The sequence below is a fragment of the Sciurus carolinensis genome, chromosome 13, assembly GCF_902686445.1.
Source record: "Sciurus carolinensis chromosome 13, mSciCar1.2, whole genome shotgun sequence".
Classification (NCBI taxonomy): domain Eukaryota; kingdom Metazoa; phylum Chordata; class Mammalia; order Rodentia; family Sciuridae; genus Sciurus; species Sciurus carolinensis.
Window position 1 is genome coordinate 8,575,238 of NC_062225.1, and position 27,084 is coordinate 8,602,321.

General features: G+C 53.6%; 1 protein-coding gene across 6 annotated transcripts; it reads right to left on the reverse strand.

Annotated features, from left to right (window-relative positions):
- Nucleotides 1-1,647: 1,647 nt before the first annotated feature.
- Nucleotides 1,648-25,792, reverse strand: Chst10 (carbohydrate sulfotransferase 10). 6 transcript variants are annotated; one of them, XM_047523251.1, is made up of 8 exons: nt 25,542-25,792; nt 17,700-17,817; nt 15,674-15,785; nt 15,004-15,135; nt 9,557-9,648; nt 8,196-8,439; nt 5,022-5,127; nt 1,648-3,747 (listed from the first exon to the last, which is right to left on the reverse strand). In XM_047523251.1, the coding sequence occupies exons 3-8, from the start codon at nt 15,714-15,716 to the stop codon at nt 3,210-3,212; spliced, it is 1,155 nt and encodes a 384-aa protein (XP_047379207.1). In that variant the 5' UTR covers nt 15,717-15,785; nt 17,700-17,817; nt 25,542-25,792; the 3' UTR covers nt 1,648-3,209. The 6 variants fall into 6 exon arrangements, with proteins under 6 accessions (XP_047379207.1, XP_047379211.1, XP_047379206.1 ...); XM_047523255.1 differs by having other exon boundaries at nt 15,647-15,785; XM_047523250.1 differs by lacking the exon at nt 17,700-17,817.
- Between the last annotated feature and the right edge of the window lie 1,292 nt (nt 25,793-27,084).

The following is a 27,084-nucleotide window of genomic DNA, read 5'->3' on the forward strand; positions in this document are numbered from 1 at the left end:
CTGGTGAGGACTCGAAACAGAAGGAGAGTTGTAGAGGCAACTTCCATCTTCTTAGAGGATGCATCATGGTGACAAAAGAATGTTGGTAGAAATAGGGAGGATAAAGGCCACTCTGGGTAGGTCTCAGGCAGAAGTAAGGCACGTGTTATTGGAAAGAGAAAAGGAAAATCATTGTTATAAAGCACAAAATAACTCGAATGAATCCTTGTGCTCTTATGTTTTCCAGGTGAAGAAACTGAGTACATTGTTAAGGAGATTGCTAGGCAAAGGGTCTGAGGAGTGGGTTGGTTCCTCATGGCCACTTACTTAGATGTCCCCCACTTATTTGCAATGCTCTTGACTTTACGATGGTGTGAGGTGGGGTGCGTTTAGTAGAAACCGTACTTTGATCTTTTCCCAGGCTAGCAAGAATACGTGATGCTGCCAGTGGCCAGAGCTGCCAGTCAGTCACACGACCACAAGGGCAAACGACCCACAGCCTACAGTGTACGCTATTGCTGTGGTGTTCTGTGGGTTATGCATACCAAATTCATTTTCAGTATAGGATATGCTCAGCTTATGAAGGCTTTACCAGGAAGTAACCATGCTGCAAGCTGATGGGCAGCCGAACGGTTAAATGTGAGAAGACAGGAACGACTTTAAGGCTGAATGATTAAAGAAAAAGGAACCAGAACTGAAGATTTTGAAAATTCTCAGCCTGTGCATGTTGCTAAAAGAAAAATAAGAAAAAAAGAAGAGAAAGTGAATTCAGAGAAAGCACCAAGGATGTGGCGATCAAACTCCTGATACAGAAAGGAGGGTGCATGGGAACCATGGTCCTGATGGGCCATGTCACTGGAAACCAGCATGAAAGGAAACAGAAAATGAGATGCGATGAAGGCTTCCAACATTCATTCTCCTGTGAGAAAGAGAGGAAGCATCCCAAAGGCAAGTCGGAGCTCATCAAAACTGCTACTCTTACTACGGGCCCAGAATGCACTGCCGGGGGGCGAGGCCACGTCCACCTGCTTCACACGTGGGCCACTGCCTGGCAGAACCACAGGGGCAGCACTGGAACTGAAGGGGAAGCACAAGCTCAAGGGTGAGGCCACCCTGGGGAGCCATGCGGGCAACTGGGCCACCCCAGTGGGTCTGGAAGGAGGGTCTGCTGCCCCAGAGGGACTGGAACATCAAACCCAAAAGGATCATTCTGGAACCATAAGACCTTATGTCAGTACCTGTGTGAGAGACCTGCCAGGGACGCAGGGGGCCTGGTTTGACACTAAAGCTCCCTCGGCGAAGCAGCACGGGGAGCACCAGGGTGAGCTGTGTGGTGCCTTGGAGCAGAACCTGCTGCAGGGCTGAGGGGGCAGAGCCGATGCTGAGGATCAGAAGGGGGTTCCAGGGCCTCGGTGGAGGTGAGGGCTCTACCATTCCAGGGGCCTGTCTGTCCGTCCGGGGCGAGGTTGGGGTCAGGAGCCACAGTGAGAGCAGGTGGTGGGGTGGCCTGTCCCAGACCTACTGGGAGATGTCTGGGAGGTATTTTGGTAGCAATCTCTACTTGTTTGGTAAAATATCTTTGGAAAATGAGCCAAATGCCAGAGGGAGATTAAAAAAAAAAAAAAAAGAAAAGAGAAGAAGAGAAAAAAGGAGAGAAAAGCCAGGTGGTTTCTGAGAGAAAATGCTACTTTAATTAGGACTAACTTTAAGGCCTTAAATTCACATACATGGTTCACACTGGTCCTTTTCAGACAGAAAGGAGGCCGTCAATCAGCTCATCACCTCTGAAAGGATTTTAACGAGACACTGCTAAAACTTTATAGAAAAATAACTGGACGTTACATCCTCGGCGTGCCCTTGAGGGGGAAGGGCCAGGTCACGCTCCCGGTCCCGTCCTGAGCAGGCTGAGCACACCTGTCCCAGGCGCCAGGCCTCAGGGTCACGCGCAGCCCTGGTGCCCCTTCCCCTGGAACTGCCGCAAGGATGGGGTTTGGCACGTGTTTTAAATATCATTTTACTTTCACATTTACAAGTCCGGGCAGCGATTCTGAGAAAAGGAAGGTGGAGGCTGCCTTTGAGGAGAGCCCAGGTGGCGCTGGGACTGTCCCGTCACCTCTCAGGGACCCTCGTGTGGCTGTGGCTTGCTCCTCGGGGCGCTCCCTCCGTGCCTGGAAGACATTCCTGGAGGCTGTCTCGGCCCAGGATTTTATTGCTGGTGAACTTGACGACCTAACTCCTGGCCAGTTAGTGGGGGATGGTGGCATCAGCAGATGGGTTTTGCTGAGATGAAAGGGCACTGAGCGTGTAAATGGCACAGGATTCTGTTTGGTTTCCTCCTGGCCGGTCCATCACACCATCAGAGGAGAGCTGGGTGGAGACAACCCGCCGCCCACCCAGAAGGGGCGTGTGTCAGAGGCGGGATGGAGGGACCCAGATGGGATCCACAGCAGCCCGAGCCCCCGGCCCAGCGCGCTCCTCCTTTCCTGTGCCACTTTCCTTCCAAGTCCCCCAGAGGTGTCCCTTCCCAGGTGGAAGCCTCCACGCCAATCGCTTTCCAGAATTTTACCTCTGACGCTAAGTGAGACAGGCGGTTGGCAGGCAGCGGCTCAGACTCGAGGACTTGCGTTGCACAGGCATGGGTTCCGAAAGAGGGACCGCTGGAACTGCTCTGGGGTCACCACTGAATGTCACAGGGGCTCAGTGGTCCCAGAAAGGACGATCTGTTATAGCAACGCCAAGACGAAGGCCAGAGGTGTCATCTCGTGACTCGGATTTGATCCCGCCAGCCTCGGCAGCTTCTGCAGTCCCTCAGTTCGCTACCCCTCCTAAGAGGGCCAGGTACCACTTCTGCAATCCACTGGTGACAGGCGAGACCACCCTGACTGGCCAGAGGAGCCCCGGCTGTGGCTGCCGACCTGGCAACTGAGGGCAATGGCTCCTGGTGCTGCCACGCCTCCTGGTTAGTCCATCGGCCAGCACGTGTGCGGTCTTCACTCCTTGAGGTGAGTGAGGGCCAGTGGCATCCTGGTAACAGGTGGGGGCGGGACCTGGGGGCATCTTACATCCAAGCTAAGTGGACACAGTCTGGGTCCAGCCTCAGTTGCTCCTAGGACCACGGGAGGCCTCGGAGTCCTGAGGAGAGGCGCAAGAGAGTGTCATTTCCGTGCTCAGATCTCCACCTGGTTAGTCCCCGGTCTAACAAAGACATCTGGAGTCACATGTCCTAAGCATTAGTTTAGCAAAAAATCTGGTTTCTGATACCCAAAGAGTTTAAAGTCCCCTTCGAAGCGTGCATACAGGCGCCGGATGTCTCGTTTGCTGATGCCCAGAAAGTAGCGCTCCACCTTGGTTCTGTTGTAGGCGGTGATGCCCGGTGGGATGGCCGGGTAGGACACCAGGTGGTCTATGCCAGCCTCCCTTAGGATGTACGGGGCGTCCTCCTCCAGGGTCTCGTGATGCCCGATCACACTGTACTTTATCTCACAGGGGGCACAGAGTTCTACATAGGTCACCCAGTGAATGATGTGGTCCCCAAACTGAAGGTCCAGCCGTCTGTGGTTTGGATCGCCCAGATAGCGCACAAAATCTTCAAACTGGATCCCCCGCGTCTCTGTCCGGTTCTTCCTGTATTTCCGGATGATGCCAGGGGCAATCTCATGCCTGTACCAGGGCTCGAACCGGGGATTGTGGACAAACTTGTCCTTAAATGCAGAAATGAGTCTCTCGAAGGGATCTCTGACGATAAAAAACTTGAAGTACGTTTTCAACCTAAGGAAAAAAAATAAAAACAGGTTAACTCAGTGCTGTTGGAGACTACGGCTGAGAGGGTGGGGAGAGCAGAGCGTTGACAGAGCAGCGTCCAGAGCGTGCGGAACTCTGGCTGGGCCCAGCCCCGCCATGAATGCATTTCAAGTATCTCTTCCTTAATCCACTCCAAGATTCTGTGCGTTGATCCTATTCTTAACCCATTTTACAGGTGGGAAAACAGAGGCTCAGAGAAGTCAACTGTCAACAGCCATAGTACTCACTCCCGGGAGTCAGTTCATCTATGTTTTATTTTACTGAATGATCTGAAATTCCAAGAACCTTTAAAATTTTTGTTCTTGGGCAGCCACTTGTCAGGGCAGGCCCTCTGAAGGAGTCAGGGATAACTGAGGGGCAGGCCTCTCAGGATGCATTTTGAAACTGCCAGGGGGAGGAAAAGTAAGAGGCAAGAGGAGGCGAAAGAAAGTGCACACTCCAGCCAGCAGGGAGCGGGGCCTGGTGGGGGCCGGGGGGCAGCGGCACGCTCGACAGTCCCGTAGGAAGGAGGGACAGCGCTGCACTAGTGGAGCGCCCACTACAGGCAGAGACCACCTGCTCCCGCTGGCCTGTCTTGACGCACTGAATCTCACACAAAGGCCCGGAGGTCAGTGCTCAGGGGACAGCAGGTCACTTTGTGCCGTAGAAGGACTTCGGGCAGGGGTCGGGGTCCAACTCGCCAGAGCCAGAATCAATGAAGGGAAGCGACCACAGGGCCAGGGAGACCAGAGCTCGGCTGGAAGCCCGACACGCAGGTGCTGCTGCTGCTTTCTGGGCCCTCTGGACCCTGCTCGACGGGGCCACCTCATAGCTGGTGGGTTCACTAGCGAGGGCCGCCGTCCTGGCCTCCCTGCCCTGCCTGTGCTGGACCCAGCTCCTGAGGGACGCCCTGCACACAGGTACCAGGCTTTCGGGGGAAACTAAACACTAGATGAGGTGCCCCCACAACCCAAGTCCCCTTCTCATGAACCGAGTCGCTTTACAAAATCACAGCAGGACGCAAGCGACTGCTCCTGGTAAGACGATGTGCGCTCCGGGGGCTGTCAGATGCAAGGCTGGAACAGGTGTTCTGAAGTCCTCGGAGGGTTGGAGCGTGGACGGGCGGACAGACGCCCGGCCGCCGGTCCCGGCACAGCCCGCAGCCCCCGGAGTGACCCAGAACACATGCCAGTGCCAACCCGGCCTGCGTTTCGGAGAACATTCTTCAGGGGTTTTCAGGTCCCCCTCGCCCCTGCTCTTACCGCTTCTGAATTTCTGCTTGGCTAAAGGAAGAGAGGCGAGGGAGGCCATTCTTCTCGTGATCATGAACTACGCTTTCGGGGATCTCTCCGATGGCAGGAAATGCCCCTGCAGGGAGACAAGAGAAGGCGTGTCGCTGCCCCTGAAGAGAGGTGCCCGCCCATCTCACCTCAGGGCACACAGGACAAGCCCACCCCCAATGCCCACGCATGTGCCTTTGAATTCCAACTGCTCTGCTGGCAGGACGGGGAGGGACAGAAAGCTCCAGGTAACGCACAAGCCAACCAGGCAGAGAGAGTCATGGGAGGCAGGGGAGGGCACAGGGCAGAGAACAGGACAGCGTCTACCCCTGGCCAAATATTCCATTAAATGAAGCCTGGGGTGCGGACAGAAGTCCTAAAACCAGCGAATCTTTACTCTGAGACTGCGGCAATCGCCAGCAGGCAGGACTGGGAAACCTGGTAACCTCACAGCATCCCAGCATGGCATGTGGCAACGGCAATCGGTGCGGGAAAAATTTGGCTGAAGTGCCGGGTGCAGTGACCCATGCCTGTCATCCCAGCAGCTGGGGAGGCTGAGGCAGGAGGATCATGAGTTCAAAGCAGCCTCAGCAAAAGCAAGGTACTAGGCAACTCAGTGAGACCCTGTCTAAATAAAATACAAAATAGGGCTGGGGACGTGGCTCAGTGGTCCAGTGCCCTGAGTTCAATCCCTGGTCTCTCCTAACCCCCACCACAAAAAATCTGGCTGAAGTCACCGGAGTGTGATCCAGGTAAAACAGGGATTGAAGGACGAGAGGTGTCTCTGAGGAAGAGGCAGGAGCGTGCCAGTGGCCACCGGCCATCTTCAGGGCTAGCTCTGGGACCACACTGCTGCAGGGAACCTGGTCAGTGTCCATCTCAGGGCTGGTGGCCGGGCAGGCTGTTCCTTTCCCAAAGTGGAAATGGAAATAAAGGCTCACGATGCCAAGGTCTCGCCACGCCCCTGCAAACCTTCACGTCCAGCTTGGGCTACTGCCGTGTCGAGCTCCAAGAACTGGCAGGGTAGACGCTCGTGGCCCCTCCCAGCGGGGCCCCCAGCATCCCTGCTTATTCCTGGTTCCCTCCCCCAGGGGTTTACTGCCTCAGCCCGGGACTGCTGCATGGGGTGGCTGGCTACTAAGTGACCAAGGTGGCAACAGCTCTCGAGCTCAGCAGAGGTGGGTACGGTGGTGCAGGCCGACAATCCTAAACACGAGGGAGGCTGAGACAGGAGGATCGGGTTCAAGGCCAGCCACGCCAAAGTAGTAAGGCCTTGTCGAAAGGAAAAGAAAGATGTACAGAAGGGGGACCAGAGCAGAGCCAGCTCTGGATCTGCACCGAGGCCACTTGCTGCTGTCCCCGTCCAGCTGCCTTGAGGACGGCCACCAGGACACCCATTTTACTACACAGCCTGGTCAGTCGCTCCAGTTTTTCCCTTGGTTTTGTTTGTTTTTCATTTTTTAAGAAACTTAGAGAGTGTACAAGCCAGGCTTTTGCTTTTCTAACAAATAAGATGAGGATTTCTGAGATGGAGCATCTTAACTAAACGAGTTGGGTAATAAACACCCTCTCGAAAGCAGTTAAGTTTGTTCTCATCAAACATTTGACTGTGACTAGGTGTTGAGGTCAAGGATGGTGCTTTGCATTTTTGTTCATTTTTAATTTAAGTTAATTTTTAGTTAATACATGAAAACAGAAACCATACATATTGCTGGGTTTTTTTTTTTTTTTTTTTTGGTGCCAGGGATTGAACTCAGGGGCACTCGATTCCTGAGCCACATCCCCAGCCCTATTTTTGTATTTTATTTAGAGACAGGGTCTCACTGAGTTGCTCAGGGCCTCACTAAGTTGCTGAGGCTGGCTTTGAACTCACGATCCTCCTGCCTCAGCCTCCCAAGCCGCTGGGAATCTGGTGGTGCTTTGACACACACCCCTCCACGGCCACTACTTTCCTATCCTGCCTTTGGAAGTGGGCACTTCTTTAGATTAGTATGATTCACACTGCCGTGGCTGGTTTGTGGGCTTTTAGGTACACTCCTTGCTTTCGACTAGATTTCTAATTTGTTCTGATTCTGATGATCCCAACATACTGCCAGGGCAGGATGTGTCACCCTCTTCTTCCCTGACCACACTGTGAGAAGGCAAGTGGTGGCCAACACTGACCAGCGACTCTGAGAGCAGCCCAGGGAGCTGCAGGCAAGACGTGAAACCCGCAGTGCCCAGGGTCTGACTCCTGACCCAGAGTCCACTGCTAGTGGCCGGAAAGTTCTTTTTGAAGCTGAACTTAACAGAGTCCATGATTATCTTTGATCAGTTCAGACTAACTGGACTTTAAACAAACAAATACACCTGCAGTCAGAAGGAGCAGCGTGTAATCCAAACTGCAGGACCACTGAGCCACGCCTCAGCCCTATTTTGTATTTTATGAAATCTCTTTTCTGTGACTCATTTGTTCCCAGGGAACATCTGATTTCCTGAAGCATGCTAACTTAATCCTCTGAATATACAGAGATGCTTAGTGGAAAATAAGGTATTATTTCTTTCTACCCAACTGGCATAGGATCCTTGATCAGCAGGTGAACAGGCCCCAGATCCACACAGGGGGGCTCTTGTACCAGGATCTGGGGTGTGGGCCCTCCTCACTATAGAAAGGGCGCCATGCAGCCTCCTGGGGACTCACAGTGTGGTGGCCTTGACACACTCGGCAGGTGACTTTAGGGATCCAACACAATGCATCAACATCAGGGGGTTGGTCAAGCTGCCTGAGTTGGGGATTCTACTGTGAAAACCAGAGACCCTGTGTTTGGCTGTGGGGCTTTGAAAATATTCGCCATCCACAATAACCTCACCAAGGGCCTAACTAACCTCACCAAGGGCCTAACCAACCTCACCAAGGGCCGGGGTGCAGCTCAGGACTGACACCTGTCTGGCACGCAGGAGGCCCTGGGTTCCACCCCAGTACCGCCAAAAATTTAACGCATCCATCAACTAACCCTACCAGCTCTCAAAGTACAGCACTCACAGGGAAAGAGAGTGACCACAGAGAACCATCTGGAAGGCTGTCAGGCTTTTCAGGAGCAACCACTCCTTCCTTTGGCCCCCTCCCCCGCTCAGGTCCGGGGCCCCTCCCCAGGTCAACGTGACAGGCGGACGCACCATTCAGCACGATCAGCACTTTCTTCCACTGAGTGTTGCCCACTTTGGGGGTCTGGCAGAAGAGGATCTTGTGTTTGTCGCAGACAAATATTCGGTCCAGGACAAACTTGGAGACTGGGGTGTGCGAGAGGTTCTTCAAGGCCTCGTCCCTGCAGACGTTTCTCATGAGCTCCAGGCGCTCCACGTAGACCAGAGGAGCAACGAGCTGGCTGCTGGGAGCCACCTTCCCCGTGGGCTGAGCATGCTGAGGAACAGAACAGGCACCAGGGCTTGAGGGAAGGCCACGGACGGCGGGCGCGGGGCCTGAGCAGCAGCCGGCCGGGCCTGCTCTTCCCATCCACGGCCCCTTCTCTTTTCTGCGACTTCACTTGGTCTCCTGAAGCATGCTACCTTAATCCTCTGAATATACAGATGCTTAGTGGAAAAAAGGTGCGATTTCTTCCCACCCCACTAGCACAGGGTGGTGGCCCTGCAGGTGAACGGTCCCCTCCCCTTCTACAGGGTGGCAACCCCTGCTTCCAGCCCCCTCCCCAGGCCTTTCTCAGGGCCTTCACTGCCCTGCTGAGTCCCCAAGATGAGTCGGTGCAGGTGGCCAGAGGAACAGATGCACACTCGGTTCCTCCGACTTCCCTTCTCAAGAGAAAGGTGACTTAGAAAAACAAAAAAGATGGGAAAGCTCAAGTTCCCAGCAATGGCCCACACCCTGAGGCTGCTCTGGAGCCTGAGAAACCCTCCCTAACCAGAGACCCCTGCTCAGTCCACCCCAGCACTCCCTGCGGAGTCTGGACTTGGTGCTCGGAGGCAGCTCAGGGTCTCAGGGAGACACCTGGAAAGCCTCAGCTGGGGAGGGCAGAGGGAGACAGGCCAGGACACACGGTTGTTCCATGTCCTTGTCCCCAGTGAGTGAACAGTTCCTCTGCGGCTCACGTCACAGGGGTGTGTCCGCCCCAGACGCTGCTGGGCTCTCTGAAGAAGTGGCTGAAACAGCAAGCCCTGCTCCCAAAGCCGCTCCTTCGGCCCCTCCAGCTGTGGCCCCATCCCCGGCTCTTTGGGATGCCTCTGCTGCTACCTCTATTTCTTCCCTTGTGGCTACACAGAATTTCTTCCCAGGATCTCAGAGCAGGTGGTTCCTCCAAATCAAACATATCAGGTGGACCCAGCCTTGTGTTCTCTTTTAAAACGCACTGGTTTGCCAGGCAGTTTATGGGGCACTTGGAACAGCCCATCCTCTCTGGACACAGGCCTTCTAGAACACCCTAGAGTAGGACATGGGATGAGAGAAGTTCCGCAGGCCAGCTGCTCCCCACTCTTCCTTGATGGATCTACGGTGACCAGATTCCCCACACCTAGTTCACACCCACCTTTGGATCCTCTGCAAAATGCTTCTCTTCTCGCAACCTCCCGGCTTCCGGCACAGTTGTCAGGAACAGAAACTCCTGTTTGGCGCTGTACCCTGGAAGACAGAGAGGTTGAGATTTCCTCTCACCAAGGAACAGAACGGGGGTCCGGGGAGGGAATTCAGGGCTGCTCTACTGCAGAGATATATCCCCAAACCACCCCTCTTTTTTGAGACAGGGTCTCACTAAGTTGCTTAGGGTCTTGCCAAGTTGCTGAGGCTGGCTTCAAACTTGTGATCCTCCTGCCTCAGCCTCCCAAGGCACTGAGATTACAGGTGGGCGCCACCATGCTGGCTTCTCTGTGTTATTTCTTCCAACTCTGTGTGGCTCCGCGATCACCTCCAGATAAAAAAAATTTAACATACAAAACAAAAACAATCAGCTTTCACACTAGTTCATGAAGCTGGGGCCCTCGAAATCAGACTAGAGGAATCTTATCCAATGCTTGTCCAAGGTAATAATTTATAACAATCTGGATCTGCGGAAACCTTTGGGGAAGAATTTGACAATAATCCGGGGCATTCTGCACACAGAGAAACATGTACTTTCAAAACTCTGCAAAGCCTCCAAATTAGAAAGTCGATATTAAATAAAGGCTAAAAACCTAATTATACAAAAGAATATTTCACTTCAAACAAGTTCAGTCTACCCCTCTTGTGTCACCGAGAACCACACGTGGTCTCTGGTGCCGCTGTGCCCACCTGCCCCAGCCCGGCTGTTAAACCCCCTCCATCCAGCCAACGAGCAGCCTCCCTGTCCCTCCTCTCCCCTCCCCGCTCAAGGAGGAAGAAAACACCCCACAGCCGGGGCTGTAACGGCGCTCCCCCCACCTCCTCCACGGGCTACTGGGTTCCAGGGCCGCCTCTCTGCTGCACATCTTAACGAATCACACTAAAAGCTTTTTTCCTTTTTTCTCTTGTATGCTGTAAATGCAAACTTAGCCAGAGCTGTCGTGCCGCTCGTACCTGCAACAAGGACGGAGAGCGTTTTTGGTGTACAAATGACCGAGGCAGCGGGGCCATGGGCGCCCGGTGCTCCTGAAACGCTCTGGGGTGGCCACGGCCTCATTCCGGGTCAGAGCTGGCATGCTGACGGGTTTTGCAGACACCTAAGCCCCCTCAACAGCGCTCTGGATAGGGAGATGCGTCCCGAATTCTAAACACCCAGTCCAGTGACTTTTTGCAAAGCAACCTACTTCACACCCGCAGAGCACACAGAACGGGCCACGGTGGCTGAGGACGTCCTCGGCTGCCGGTAGCCACGCCGGTCATCCCCGTGTCAACGTGTCCAGGACTCCAAGCTGCCTGGTGCCCAAGCCTGACTCAACTGACTCTGATGAAGATGGAGCTCGGTTCATGTTTGCTTTTCCTTTTCTTTGCTTTGTGGACAGCCAGTTATTTTCAGCCAATGCTGCCACCCCTGTGGGGGTGACGGAGGTGGCTCTCTGCCCCCTGCCCCTCAGGAGCGAGTCCCCAGCCCCCGGTCGAGGGGTCTGGTCCTCTGGCGGTGGCAGGGGTCTCGTGCTGTGGCTTACTCCTGAGTCGGTCTTCGTTATGCTGTTTTCTATCATGTCTGCGTTTTGCCGAGTGAGGTTCTGCTTTGCTTTTTATAAGTGACCGCAACCCGTCTCACGGATGCTGCTGTGCACTTGACCACTGTTGCGTTCTGGAAGCCGGATGCACCGGGAGGCCCGTTCGGGCAGTGCAGCCGTGTCCCGCGTGGAAGACCGCCAAACGAGAGCTGTAACCTAGTCGCCTGCTTAGTCCACCCGACGGATGAACAATCTGAGTGGACTGCCGGATGGCCACTGTAGACAGGTGGGGCACCGGGAGGGAGTAGGTCCTGGGGGTGTGGCTTGCACTGTGTCTGTCCTGTCCCCCCTCCCCAGCCCCTGGCTTCCCAGCTGCCCCGAGCCGAGCAGCTCTCCTCCACCATGCCCTTCCACCACCACGTTCTGCTTCACCTCAGGCCCGAACGACGCAGCCAGCCAGTCAAGGACTGAGACCTCTGAAACCGTGAGCCAGAATAAGCATCTCCTCCCCTAAGTTGTTCTCCTCAGGTATCTTGGTCACCGTGACTGCCAGTCACCAAACCTCACGGCTCCGTCCCATGCGTGAGCTAGGTGCAGGGAGGGGTCAGAGGCTCTGCCCTCAAGGGCACTGGAGAACACTGAGAGGCTGAGTGGCGGCCGAGGCCTGGGAAAGGAGAGAGACAGAAGAGAGGGCAGGGCACAGTCCACGGACACACTGGCCCCCGACGTCATGTTCTGAGTCTGGACACACCAGGCCATCGGATGCCTGTCACTGGGAGGATTTATTCTCCTGTCATAAAGTCCAACGGATGCCAGTTCGACATGACACTGGAATTTGCTGCGGATAAACCATTGCACACGCATCACTGTGGCTCCATGGCTGAGCCAGGATGAAAACCATTGCTAAGAACAATGGCAGATGTTGCAGGAAGCAGCAGCTCAGGACCCCTCGGCTCCAGTGGAGGGGAGTCATGGAGAGCAGGCAGGTGAGAGGAAAACCAGCCCGTTCCGTGACGGGGATTCTGGACCAGGGACTGTTTCCCAGAGGACGGAGCTGGCAGGAGCTGCCCCAGGGACACCGGAGCCACCTGAGGCCCCCTAACGCTGACACCGGGGCTCTCCACGCTTCGTGTGGCAATGGAACATCCACGAAGGAGCCCCACGTCGGGAGTAAGCTAGTGCCTCATAATAAGCCTTCACAAGGGGCTTCTGGCCTGAAAGCAAAGCCCTGTGACATGGAGGACATAAACGCCAGCACGGAGACCCTGGCGGCCACCACTGACGAGCCTCCTCCAGTTTCCTGATCCACTGGGGGTGGACTTTCTCCTCTGAGGGGCCCCAGCGAGACTCCAGGGCCAAACCCACTGAGCAGAGGGGCCGTGTGAGGAGGGAGGGGTCCACACTGCCGCCAGCCCCCGGCCTTCCTCGTCCACGTCGGGACGTGGAGACGGAATGTTCAGAGGTGAGATGATCAGATTACAAGACCTGTGACCTAACCCGTCCATCCTCGCGTGAATGGACTAACTGGGTGGTAACCGTGGGCAGGTGGGGCATGGCTGGAGGTGGCAGGTGTCTGAGGCTGCCCTGGAAGGGCTCATGTCCCCTGTCACCCTTTTCCCTCCCTCTCTGCTTCACGGGTACCAGGCGGGGTGCAGCTACCCTTTGCCAGAACCTTCTGTCATGACGTGCTGCCTCATCTTGGGCCCAAAGCACTAGAGTTGACCAACCATGGACTGAACCTCTGAAACCATGAGCCAAAATAGACTTTTCCTCCTCTGAGTTGTTCTTGTCATTTTGGTCACAATGACAAAAGTTGACTAACCCAAGCCCCTGCCTGTAAGCGCACTCCCTCCACTCAGAACTCGGTCAACAGACACCCCCGCCCCTGCCGGGATGCCAACCAGGTATGAGACAAGACCCTACGCGCGTCAGAACAGGCTGGGTTATAGGGTGGCATCAGCCCACAGTGTCAGCAATGTGACCTCAGAGGTTCCTCCCTCCAAGTTCACTGCACACTGCAGGTAACAGCATCCTCACCTGAACCCCACCTTGGGGAAAGGGGTGCAAGGCTGACCATGTGCGGCCCCGACACCATCCAGAGACAGCTGCACAGCCGCCTCCCACACCAGAGTGCAGAGGAAGCCTCTCCAACCACCTTAAGGCTCAGAGGTGGTGACCTCTGGCCAGTAGTACTAGGGACATTCAGAGACCGTTTCTGCAGGCTAAAATCCTAAAGCCTTTCCTCTTTCCTCCTGGCTTTTACCGTCAACCCTTCACAAGTGTTTGCTCCCCTTCACGAAACCCTCTTGGGCATCCACACCTTCCTGACAACGCTGAGCATAAAACCAGCAACAACCCGGCTGAGTGTCAGCTCGTCCAGCAGACCCGATAGGCCGCGAGCTGTCCTTTAAGAGCTCTTTGGCCAGAGACTGTTAAATGACAGCAAGGACACATTTTATTTAACTATTACTTTTGTTTTGGTGTGGTTTGGTTGAGGTAGGGGTCTCACTATGGGCAATATGGCCTGCTGCCCAGAACGGTCTGGAACTCCCTGGCTCAAGCAATCCTCCAGCCTTGGCCTTCCGGTGGCTGGGACTACAGGTGCATGTCTGTGTCTAGCTTAGTTAACTATTATCGACGGCAGTCTCTGAATTATGACACACACACTCGTACCTCTCTACACAAAATAACACAAGTGACTTCACCGGATGGCTGCCCGCAGTGCTTTCCCCACTGGGAGGTGACATTTAGGAAAATCACGAACAATATGTGCTTTGTATTCTCAGCAGCACTCGATGCTTTCCGTGTCCTGGCTGTGCTGACGAGCTGGCCCTCGGGGGGCCTCGCTCCTGCAGGCTGGAACTCACCTGGTCTCAAGCAGTGTGAGGCGGACACGTCCTGCAGGTGGCTCTGGAATGAGAACCACTCTCAGGCTGCGCACAGGACTGAAACTAGGGTGGCATACAGCTGTGCTGAAGCCAGTGCAAAGCCTGAGCGGCCCGCCACACACTCCCTGCACGTGCTCAGCACCTCCAGACCAGAGCGCCTCCTGGGAGCCGGTCCGAGCAACGTGTGTCCATTTGGTAGAAAGAACCCTGAAGCTCGCATAAGCCAATGACAAGGACGTGAGGTAGAATCCGCCTGTCAAGACTGCATCTGGTGCTGTTCACTAACAGGGGTTAAAAATCCCCCAAGACAATCTGATGATACATAGTAAAATGACTTTCCTTCCACTGCCCTGAAGGTGACCTCCAAAACACAAGTGCCACCAATGTGGAACACCAGCTGGCACTCAGGCCTGCTTTGCATTCGGGCTGTGTCTCTCTGGCCTGAGGAAGAGAGCAGTCCCAAGCTAGGAGCCGACGCTGTGTCCTGCTGCCAGGCCCTGGTGGCGGTGCTGGGAGGGGCTCTGCTCCCTGCTCCTTGGGCAACACGCTGGCTACAGTCACACACAAAGCACCTTCTGGGCTGGATGCGGTGGAACCGCCTATAATCCCAGAGGCCCTGGAGGCTGAGGCAGGAGGATCCCGAGTTCAAAGCCAGCCTCAGGAACGGCAAGGCGCTAAGCAACTCAGTGAGACCCTGTCTCTAAATAAAACACAAAATAGGGCTGGGGATGTGGCTCAGTGGGCAAGTGCCCCTGAGTGCAATCTCTAGTACCCGCCCCCAAAAGCAAGCAAGCAAGCACCTTCTGTGCTGGATGAGAGGCCTGGAAGAGCCTCCACCCATCTCTGCTCCCTCTCCCACTTCTGTGGCATGAAGGACTGGGGAGACGTGCACGTCCTGGGCCCGGGGGTAGCTGTCCCCATGTGCGCGCCTGGGAACGGTGTTGCAGCACGGGTCAGTCCGCCCAGCCCCCTGCAGCGGGAAGCACACCTACCATCTGGGTCTTTAAAGGTCAACGTGATGAACTTGCTGGCCACCATGAACATGAAGATCACCCAGGAGCACGCGGCCAGCAGGAGCCACTGGCGGTGCATGATGTCCGTCGTCAGCCATTCAACGACCCTCCCTGCAAAACACAAGCGAGAGGCCTCTGCTCCTCACGGTTAAATCGATCAAACCCAAGGAGGACGAAGGGCGGGCGATTCCAGTGAACAGGATCGATACAAAGATTCCAGCCTCTCCCCTGACAACACTGGGTATTGCCACTCTTCCTTACTTAGTGGATGATACTGAAGGATCCACTTAATAATTAAATTAAATCTCAACATCCTAGTGGAAGGCAGCCTACGAGAGAATGCCATCCCTGTTTGTTCTGGGAACCCAGGACGAGATTTTGTTATTGCAGATTTGCCCCCTGCCTCTCAGTTGGCTCAGGCTAATGTCACAATGAGCTCCGTGAGGGTCCAGAAGCAGGGCTGCAGCACGAGGCTTGCCAAGCACTAGACCTTGGCTGGGGGTGATTCGCGGAGGGCAAAAGCCACACTGAGACGCGGCAGCCACTGGTCATGTTTAAAGTCCTGACTGGCTCCAAGGCGCAGCCACACCCAAAGCATCTAAAACAGCAAAGAAATAAACACCTGTGCCTCTCGCCCGGGTTCACCTGCCTGCATAGGTGTGCGCGGAGCCTTGGGGGTGGGTACTTCTCATGTTCTCCCGGCCTGGGAGTGACGTGGGCACATCGGTCGGTCCTCAGCCTGTCCCAGAAGTCACACTCTGCTGCAGGGGACATATAAAGATTCAGGAAGTCACTGTTGATTCTCAGCAAGAGACAAAAAAAAGTGTGCTTCATTTCTTCTTTAACACGGTGTTTCAAGCCTGTCCGGAGGGTCTGATGACGCCACCCTGAGCTGCGTGGGTTTCCCGCGAACTGGTCCTCAACACAGTGCTGAGCTCAGAGAAGCCTTCCCAACCCGCAGGGTCGGAGCTCAGTGAGGACCCGGGGAAATGACCCTCCTCTCATCTCTGCGTGTGCACCCTAGGATCTCACCAGAACCCAGCGTCGCACACCCAAATTCCCTCCTCAAGGACTACAGGTGGTGACCTAGCCTCCACCTGAGTACAGCCAGGGACAAGGAGTTCACCACCTACCAACTACTTGTGTCTTTACAGGGCACCTGTGAGTCACCCAAGGCCCCTGCTCACTAGACGCAGGGTGTTTCCTGGGGTCCCCAACTGGGGTTTCCAGACTAAGTAAATAAAAATACAGGATTCCAGGTAAGTTTAAATTTAAGAAAAACAGCAAATAACTTTTCTAATATATCCCAAATATGGCACAGAATATACCCACGTAAATTCATACCAAAAAAAAAAAAAAGAAAAGAAAAACGCTCTATTTTATTGGGCTCATGTATCAAGCCCAGTGTGCTTCCTGGGGGATCCCAAGCAGGATTGCCAAATTAGACAAATAAAAATATGGGTCACCCAGTTGAGTTTAAATTTCAGGTACATAAACACATTCTTTTGGGTATAAGTATGTCCCAAATATTGCATAGGATATACTTATACTGAAAAAGTTATTTGCTGTCTTCTGAAATTTGAATTTAACTGAGTGTCGCACAGTTTATCTGGTGACATTCTGTAGCAAAGGGCGTGACAAATCCCCTTCCAACTGCCTGTGCCAGCTGTCCGGTCTCCAAAAAGTCCCCCTCTCCTCCCAATTCCTTGTTGGGGGAAGCACAGCATATGGTAGGAAGTCCTACCTTGGAGCAAATCCCTGCTCCACCGCTCACTGGCTCTGTGACAGCCCCGTGTCCCACTCTGACCCATAGTCCACATCCTCCCAGGTGACCACGATGTAGGTAGAGGACCAGCACCCCCTGGCCTGCAGAAGACCTTCAGAGGGCTAGGCTGACCAGTTTCCAGGCACTCTTGGGGAGCCTCTAGTTTCATCTAGCACGGGTGCCAGAAATGAATGCGGGGGCGCGGTTGATCCCAAGTCACTGGTCCCAGCAATGCCCGCTCTGTCATTTGTTCCACGCCATCCCTGTGTTCCTCCTAGGTATCTAGCCCCTGACTCCCTTGCCTGCAGGCTGGCTGGCTTTAGGGGGTTTTATAGTTGAAGGATCTCAGCTGAGTGCAGCAGTGCACACCTGTAATCCCAGGGACTTGGGAGGCTGAGGCAGGAGGATCACAAGTTTGAGGCTGGCCTCAGCAGCTGAGAGAGACCCTGACTCAAAATAAAAAATAAAAGGGCAGGGGATATAGATCAGTAGTAGAATATCCCTCTGTTCAATCCCAGGTATTGAAAAACAAAATTCTAGTCTTATCTTTCTAATGGAAACTGGTCTTCCCAAAGGAGCTAATTCGAGTCTGCTACCCAACTCCCTCAAGATGCAACAGGAAGACAAGGAAAGAGAGCCGCCCCTGAGCTGCAGGTGCCTCCTCCCCTCCGCAGGAAGCCAGGCAGCTTAGGCAGGATGTCCACAGCCCACCTGGGTGAGAATCCAGAGCAGCACTATCCACCCCCCAGCTCCTCCCCGCAGGCCAGGGCCAGGGTGGGACCCAGGCTTCTCCTTCCCAGCGGGTGGCCAGGGTTTGCCACAGAACAGCTCTCTGGGCCCAGGGTTCTCCTCGGTAAGGATAAACAGCCAACTGCTATGCGCCAGTGCGTGGAGACGCCCGGGGATGCACCTGGCATGGCCCTGCTCAACACGGCAGCTCCAAGGTGTCCCTTCAAGTGACGCTTTCATTTCCAGCGAATCCAATCTCCAGCCAGCGAGAGCCCTTGTGCTTCCCAGCCTGCTCTTCCCTGGATGGAAAAAGGGCATTTTGTAAGGCTGCCCCTTCCTCCTGCACCCTCATGGCTACCTGTAGCTTCCCCGCCCTAGGAGGGTTCCCTGTCACAGGGGACTCTAGGGGGACTCAGGATACTATGGTTTAGATATGCGCTGTCCCCCAAAAGCTCATGCAAGAGGTGAAATGATCCAATTATTAGAGGTGTAACCTAATCCGTGGATTAATCCGCTGAAATGGATTAACTGGGTGGCGACTCGGCAGGGAGGGTGTGGCAGGAGGAAGCGGGTCGTGGGGTGTGCCTTTGGGTTTATCTTTTGACCCAGGTGGGCAGAGTTGTCTCCCTCCCTCTCTGCTTCCTGGTGGCCACGTCCTTCCAGAGCTTCTTCCCTCCGCCACGTTCTGCATCACTTCTGGCCCATGTTACAGAGTGAGCTGACCGGGGACTGGAACTTTGAAACTGTGAACCAAAATAAACTTTACCTCCTCCAAGTGGCAACTCTTGTCAGGTATTCTGGTCACAGCCACATGCCAAGTGACTCAAGCAGGATTTGGAACATTTCGCACGCACCAACCCCGGCCCCTTCTCCTGAGAAGAAGGCTTGCCCTTGGTCTTTACCGGTGCATCACGCATAGCCACATGGGCCAGACCGCTGCTGGCCAATGACCCTGGGTCCTGCTGCAGGGATCTGAGTCTCTGGACACCCTGGGGGCAGAGGAGAACAGGGACCTACCCTCCTCACCTGGCCCCTGTCCGGCTCCCTCACTGCACCAGCCCAGCCCAGCCCAGGTGCTTCTGCGGGCGGGGTCTGCCTCCCCCCAGGAACGTGAGCTCATGCTGCTTAGCACCTGGGTCCAGAACAGGCCTGGTACACCGCCAGCCGAGCCGATAGCATTATTTACAGCCACCAGGCAACTTGCTCAGGAGACTCTGAAGAGCCGTCAGCCTGCCCGGCCTCTGCCCCCGGACTTCTAGACTTCTGAAAGAAGAGGCTGTCTTGCAGTCTCCCACCTCCACTTCCACTCGAGAGTGGCTCTCTACTTAAACCACTAACTGAGACTCAGAAGCAACCAAAAGCTACAAGGACCTCAGTGTTACTTCAAAATATTTTATAGGTCACAGCACGGCTATGAATGTGAATACACACAGAACTTAAGGCACGCTGACTGGGGGGCTGAGAAATGATGGTGGAGTCCCAGTACTTTTATTATTTAAAGTAAAACACAATAAAGTCAATTGTACAGATCTGAAGTGTCAGGACACACCAGTACACGGAAAGGTAGCTGCAGGACTGAATGCATGATCCTCCTTGCTAATAAAAATACATATTCTCTATCTATCTATCTATCTATCTATCTATCTATCTATCCATCTATCTATCGGTGAATTATGTGATTGTGAACACACACAACCACACATTTGTAATGCACAGAATAATATTAAGAAGATAAGGAGCTGGATGTGGTGTAATCCCAGCAGCTCCAGAGGCTGAGGCAGGAGGATCACAAGTTCAAAGCCAGCCTCAGCGAAAGTGAGGCCCTAAGCAACTCAGTGAGACCCTGTCTCTAAATAAAATACAAAATAGGGCTGGGGATGGGGCTCAGCGGTCGAGTGTCCCTGAATTCAATCCCCAGTACCACCCCCCCAAACAAAGAAAAAAAAGAAAAAAAGATAAAGAGAGGTCATCTTTTTCTTTACATATTTTTGTGTTTAAAAATATCTTGCAATAAGCAGATAACCTCACAACAAAAAACAATAAGATATTTCAAAATGCCACCTAGGTCCACGTGTGCTGGTGGTGTGATTTCTGCGGCTTGGTTTTCTTCCTCCCTATGACTAACCAAGGCGTCTTTGCCACTTCATACTCTATGGGAAAGGATGAGACATATTCTCCTAGCCAGGAAATAGTGTGGCAAATAGGCATAGCCAGGGCGTATCTGGATATTTGACAGATACATCTGTCTTTGTGAGGCAGTTTTATTTAGTTCCAAAAAATGATTCAATATTTAAAGTCAAACTGTAGAGAATAATGTGACAGCACCTGTTTACACACACTCTGCTCTAAAGGCTTTGCTTGTGCTATTTTTTTTTTTTTTTTTTTAAGGAAACCAAGTGTCACAAGGACAGCTGGAGCCCTCACACCCTGCCTGGTCCCACTCTCCCTCTCCCAGGTGGCTGCTTACTATAAGGAACACAAGACCTCTGGCAGAAGCAGCAGGCAGATTTTTTGCTGTCTAGATAAAGCCCAGGTGGCCTGGGAGATGGGAAGGTGACTTTACCAGGCCTGCTGCTGGACAGGGCATGTGGCTGCTTTACCAGGACATGTGGCCGCCTTCCAGAGAAGCACAGGCCAGGCCACAAGGCCTGGGGCCTTCAAGTGCTTCAGTGGCTTTTTTTCCCCATAGTCTGTAGTGAGAAAATTCACGTGTTCTACAGAGACTCAAATGAAACAGCTGGCAAAGACCGGGTTAAAATTCTAGCTGAACCAGGACTTGCTTTCCAAGTCACATGCTGGGGGCCAACTCGACAGACGCAGGGAGATGCAGCCTGGGCCCCCTCGGGACGCCCACTCCCCTCAGGTGAGCCCCTTCTCTCTCCAGTCTGCCACAAGTGACCCTCGAACATGAGCAGACGTGCAGCAGAGAAGTCTAAGGACAAAGCAGCCGACAGATATCACCTCTCAAATGTACCATGAAACCCACTCATCCCATAGTCCAGGTGTCGGGGAGACAAGTAGTGACGTCCCACAGACACGCTCAGCCCCTGTCCTCGGAGAGCTTCAACTCCACCAGAGGGAACCACGAGTCAGAGGGGCTCCCCGCCCGGCGGTATCAGAGGGACACAGTGCCACGAGAAGAAAACGGGACGGGACCCGGGCAGAGGTCGGGGACAGCGGTTGCCTCAGCAGGGGAGGGGGTAGGGTCCAGGCCAGCACCAGGCCTAACCAACGCAAGGAACCACGTGCCTGAAGTTCCAGGGCCCCGTCAGGGACAAGGCAGTCCCTGGGCCTCAGAACCGAGGTGGAATCGGTCTTTTCCTTGCACGTGGATGAAAAGGCACCAGACACTGTCCTACTGGAAAGGAAGGGCGACGGCGTGGGCCCGGGTTTAGTGTGGCTCACACTCCCTGGCAGCAGAGTCCAGCACGCGAACAGCAAGTCCACTCAGCCTCGGCCCGTCTCCCCCGCGGAGGAGGCGCGTTCCACCCATCGTTGCCCGGGTCTCTCGAAACCAGGGAAGGACCGATAAGAGCCACAGGCCGATTCCTGGAAGAGGGGCGTGTCTGCTGACCACAGTGCCATCTGCTTTAAGATCACGCGCCCGAGGCTCAACAGCTTCCTGACCTGATGTCCCGGGTGGCGGTTCCCGGTCCTGGTTTTACGTCAGGACCACCGGCAAGTTTTTGAGACACAGCAATGCCCTGGGCCTCAGGAATACTCCAAACAGAAATCTCAGGGGTGGCCCCCAGGTGGGTTATAAAGGTCTGCAGGAGATTCCCAGTGAGCAGCCCCACGGGGTCCGCAGGTCCAGGTCCCCCAGCCTTCCCAAATGGTAATGCCATGTGGCTTCCTGGGGATCTTGTTAAAATGCAGATTCCAGGGGTCCCGCGTGAGAGCCACTCAGCCACCACCTCCCTCTCTCTTCAGAAGAATTGGCAGCACCGGCTTGGCTAGCTGATGAGAGTCTAGTGACGTCCTCGATTCCATGTGTGCCAAGTAAACAGCATAAAGAGGTTTAATTAGAAGTTAAGACCTTCCATCACTGTCCCCATTTCACTCTCTCTCCAGCCCTCCCATCCAAGGGTAACCAGATGTCTGATCTTGGGTGGAAAAAACACCCTAATGTGCCCCATTTTCTAAGCAAAAAGAAAGGTATCATGAATTCACTTAGTCCCGCTCCTCCGAGGCTGCCTGGCTCTCTGCGTCGCGTTCTTGAGGGTGGACATTCTCCATGGGCTGGTCACCCTCCCAGGGTGATTCGGTCAAGGCCCACTATGTCTGTCTGCAAGGGGCCTGGGGCCCCTTTCTCTGGGGCTCTGCTAAGGTCGCTGCTCTCCCACAGCCAGGTGACGAGTGGCCTTTTAACAGCCTGACATTTTCTGTAATTAACTCCCCTTTGTTCAAGGAGCCAAGACAACTCCCAACATGCCTCTTGCAGCTAATGGTGGTGGCAAACTGGAGTGTGCCCATGTCCCCTCTGGTCACGATGTGCCACCCCTCAAAGAGCACCCGAGGGCCAGGAGGCAGCACATCCCTCTTCGGAGTTCTCCTACTTCCAACATTAAATGGGATTTCCCCGTGTCAAGAGGCCAGGACCTGATCCAGGCCAGAGGGTCAGGATCTCTGTAAACCCATGAGGCAGCACCGCTGGTCAGTTATGGGAAAAGTCAGGTCAGGGAAGCAAGCACAACTGAAGCCCTGATCTCTTTCCTCTCTCTCAAACGAAAGAAAAACGGCACATACTGACACGTTAGTAATTACTAACAAAGGCTACGGTGCCACTGCCATCTTTTGAGGCAAGTCCTTCCTCCCCTGCGTTTTGAGAAAGATGCTTCGAATTCATTTCGCTCAGCTGCCAGTAACATTCCTGCCAGGAACGAGCCTTTTCCTCCTTGGAGTTGTCATCCAGAAGCACAAAGCCTTTCCTCCGGTGCAGGAGAGTTAGAAACCACTTACCACGCCCTACTTTGAATCTGCACGCTGGCTTAGTAAAGGCTCTGCGAAGTCCTATGGTAAACAAGCCCCTTTAACTCTGTTTAAACAGGCTTTTCCCAGAGGCCCTTCATTCACTTGATGATATTCACCTAGTGCCAAAGTATTGCTGGGGACTGTCCTAGTTACCCGCAGGGCACAGCAACACACACTGCTCACAGGGCTCCATCCTAACAGAGGCCCCAAACGAACAGACTGAGTGATGTGTAGGATCACTGGAGCCAAGAGAGAGGAGCGGGGGGTGAAGGTGGGGGTCTCTGGGAGGCGACAAAATGGAGAAGAGTGGAAAAAGGAAGGGAGAGACCATGGTCTGAGTCCTAGAATTCCAAAAGCCACAGGAGGCCAGTGTCCCTTGTGCAGCGTGCCCGAGAGAGGAGGGGAGAATCCTGTGAGCAGTGTCGCAGTGGACCTTTGCTGAGAAGGAAATCCCAGGGCCCACCCCATCTCACACACACCCCGGGCATCAGAGGCCCAGCGTTCAACTTTAAAACACATCCAGATGCTAAAGGAAACTTGGAGCAAAAAAACTAGGTAACGCACAAGGTAATCCTGGACTACCAGAGAAGGGATGCAGACCCGAGGGCTGGCACAATGGGGACATTTTTGATTGTGGACTACAGTGTATTACCCAATCAATAAAGTCATCAAATTCCAACATAATAAGGCAAAGTATGGCTCATGAATTTATAATAGAGAGCTGCATCACATACTACCGAGATTTTTAATTTCATAATAAGGTTTTCTCTCAATCTATGGTCAGAAATTTCCTTTGTCTTCTCTGCCCCTGACCTTCCAGTTTACTGCCTTTGAATGACTGGTCATCCTTGGTTAGCAGAATGGAAACACTCCCAATTTTGTCCAGTGAGGAAAGCACCTGCAGTTAAGGAAGATTCTCAGGAGCAAAAACAACTAAGCATAGCAGATACCTGCACGGGGTTCAGTGTGTGCCAGGCACAGGACTCAACAGGTATTAACTCACTGCAGGCCAAGCATGTGCTCCGATTATTATATTTCAGGCAACATTTCTATGTGTGTGTGTATATTCCTACTCAAGAGTTTTAAGTTCCTTAAAATATCTATGCAAGAAAGGAGGCAGCAGGAATACTGAATGGCAAAATCTGAAATAACTGGTGAGCTCACATTCTCCTTCAAGTACATTCTAAGGCAGGATGCGGGGGTCATATTTGCTGGTATTTTCCCTGCCTGTTATTGTATAGCTTAATTTAAAAAATAACAAGCATCATTAAAAGTTGGTAGGTCAACTTTCTTAATATAACTTGGTTTATACTTGGGAAATAGTTTAGTACTTTGATTCTTGAAGGGTATTTTGCAAAACAGGTCTCTTACAGACCAGGTGATATTTGGATTTCTTAGTAAATGAATAAATACTGTAAATATACCAAGATAGCTAGCTGTTTAGAAGTCATTTTTAAGTAAGAAAAATGAAGTATTTCTGTAGCAAAAATAATCAAATCCTATTCTGTTTTACATGTCTCATATGGGGTAAAGGATTCCTGTACAAGATGATCAATTATTACAATGTGAGATGTTCTCTGGATTTTGTATTCCTTCAAGCTATAGCATCTGGCAGATTCTAGACGAATGTCATATGATGAATGAATTACTGGAAAGAAGCCAAATTCATGAAATTAGATTACAGACTTAATTGAGTTAGCTGGCAAAATAAACATACAACTGCCTGATTCCAAAAACTCAATGAAAAATTAAAAGCAACTTCATGTTACACAGCTTTAAAGACTAAGCTTCATATACTCTCCTCCACATTATTGCAGACCTGCATAAGAAGAAAACTGACTCTCTTGGTTCTGCAATCTCTTAAGGTCCTGCATTCACCCATCTCCCCTGATTCTACTTCTGCCTCTCTCCAATCTTTTTACTGCACAACCTCCTCAAGCACTTGAAAAATAATCTGAATATAAAACTGCAAATGGTAAATTCTAGTCTCTGTTCAGTTTTGCAAGCACTCTTATTTTCATTTCAAGGAAGAAGAGAATTTTTCTCTTGGGTATTTAAGATTCTATCCTTCAGGTCAAGAGCAAAGATGGAAAAAAAAAAAAAAAGAATTTTCTTTTCATCTTGCAATTGCAATTCCAATTCTGAGCCAAGATGGACTGAATCCTAATTAAACTGAGGGGGTCTGTGTGGGGGAAGGGTGGGGGAATTTCTCTCCTCTTTTCTTTTTATCCCAGGCACCTAAAAGGATCGAGTGAGTGTTTGGTGACCAGCAAGGCAAAGGTAAACTGAGCTGCCTTATTTTAAGAATGTCTGAGACATTTCTCACTCTGGCAGTTAAAACTGACCAATGCAATAATCCAACGCCTCATGGCCCAAAGCCCCAGACTTTGGGTGTTTCAGACAAATAAACCTTTATGACAGTGCCACTTAGCTAATCAAAACCTGGCTGCACCCCTTTCTATTCATTGCCCAGCCCTCTCCTGCCTTCAGCAAACTTAGAGAACAAAACACGACGGCTTTTGGAAGACCTGGTTCATCTTTCCAGCCAGAAGTGCAGAAATTGATGCCTCAACCTCCAACTTTTGACAGGCCTCTCCAGGGTCAAAGTCGGAGGCTGAGAGCTCTGAAGCCTGGCAGGGCGCGTGCATTTGCAATGCCTCCTTCCCCCGGCGCCCACCGAGGCTGCCGCTGCGTCGTGCACCTGGGGAAGGTTGCACAGGTTCCTTCCTCCCTACCTTCTCGCTCAGCAGGCTCCTCTTGTTTCTCCCCCCAGTGACACATGCACATTCCCAGCAGGGGATGGAAGAAGTCAATCACATGTGGTCCAACTCGCAATGATTCCGCCCATCCCGGCATCCCGCACAAGGACGTCGCCTCATTGCATAATTAAGTGATGAAGGCTCTTCGGGCGAATTCCTCGAACGAGGGAGGTCCTTCAGTCGCCGCGGCACACTGGGGGGCTGCTCGCCCGAGAGGCCGGGCCGTCCCTTTTCCCATCCCCCGGGAGAGCAGGAGGGGTCCGCGGAGCCTCCCTGCGGGTCCCCGCGCTCACCCTCCGTGCAGCCCGCGCTCGACGGAGTCCGCAGGCTCCGCCTCGGCCCGGGAGGCTCCGCTCCGGCCTCGCCGGCCTGCGGGCGCAGCGCGCGTGGTCCAGCGTCCCGGGAACGCGGAGGCCGCCCCGCCCCAGGCCTCCGCGCCGCCGCCCGCCGCCCGCCGGGCCCAGGGATGTGGCGGCGGCGGCGGCAGCGCCGGAAGAAGAAAGCCCCGCGCGCGACGCCGGCTCGGGGGGCGAGGCCGCCGCCGCCGCCCGCGGCCTCCGTGCCCGCCTGGCCGTGCGCGCCGCCGCCCGCGCGCGTCCCCGCCGCGGGGAGGCGCAGGCGGAGGCGGCGGCCGGGCCTCGGGGCTCCGCCGCTGCGCCCGCCGCGCCCGCAGTCGCCCTCCTTCCCGGGAATCCGAGGCGCGCGGGCCCCGCGCCCGCAGGCTCGCCGTCCGGAAAGCGCGTCTGGTTTTCAGAAGGCAAAGAAAATGCCAAACTAGCAAGGGCAGGAAGTGATCTTTTTTTTTTTCTTCTTCTTCTTTTTTTAACGTTCTAAACTTGGGGAAGGCCACGCTGCCCGAGCCGGGCGCTGCCCAAACCCCTGGTAGGTGCCCAGGTTTCCTCACGGGCGCGATGGCGAGTTACAGCTGCCTAAGGCGCGGCCGAAGGGCGAGGTGGCGCCAGCCTGTAAATCCGGCCACTCTGGAGGCTAAACCTAGGAGGATTACAAGTTTGAGGCCAGCCTGGGCAATTCAGCAAGACCCTGTCCCAAAATTAAAAGGTAGAAAAAGGAGTAGGAGGAGAGTACCGCCAAACACAGAGAGCCCTCCAGCACTGGCCGGGTCCACTGCCGGCGTGGGTTCAGGTTTCCGTGGGGAAGGTCTGGCTGCAGGCCGGCTGCCAACTTGCTGTGAGACGACTTTTACAGGTTTGGTGCTGATAGCTCATTCCACTTGTCTTTCCAAGTAGCACCCATGAATTCAGCTCCTTGGTTCCTAGGAACCCCTATTTCCATGCTGTCCTGTTCAAAATTCACTGTTACCCCAAACTAAGGGCTATAGATCCTGTTCCTAAAAAGAAAACGGGGCTACTCAGGAACATACAGAAATGAGTGCTTTAAAACCTTTGCACCCACTTCCATGTCAGAGGCTCAGGAACTAGTTTTTCCCTTCCCTAATACCCCTTTTATTCTGCATCGTTTTTTGGGAAGTGACTTTTCTAATAGCCAACAGAGGGTAGTGACTGTAGAATCGAGTAAAAATTCAACTTTCTCTACAGCTACATCTAAGGTAACCCAGGGCTCCTTGGAAGAAATCTGGATCATATTAAAGGGAGCCAAAGGGGGAGCCTCTTTGTCCCATCCACCTGCAAGGGGACGTGGATGGGGGTTCTGGTTGGTCTCTTACCTGCCCTCTGGGGATGATTTGGGCATTCCTTCCTCCTCCAGCGTCCCTCCTGCTTGCAGAGTTCCTGCTGACTTGGGGGCACTCACTAAACCATGGCTTATATCTTCCTCTTTGGTTTCCTGGAGTGAATTGGAGGGCCAGGGTCAGCAGGG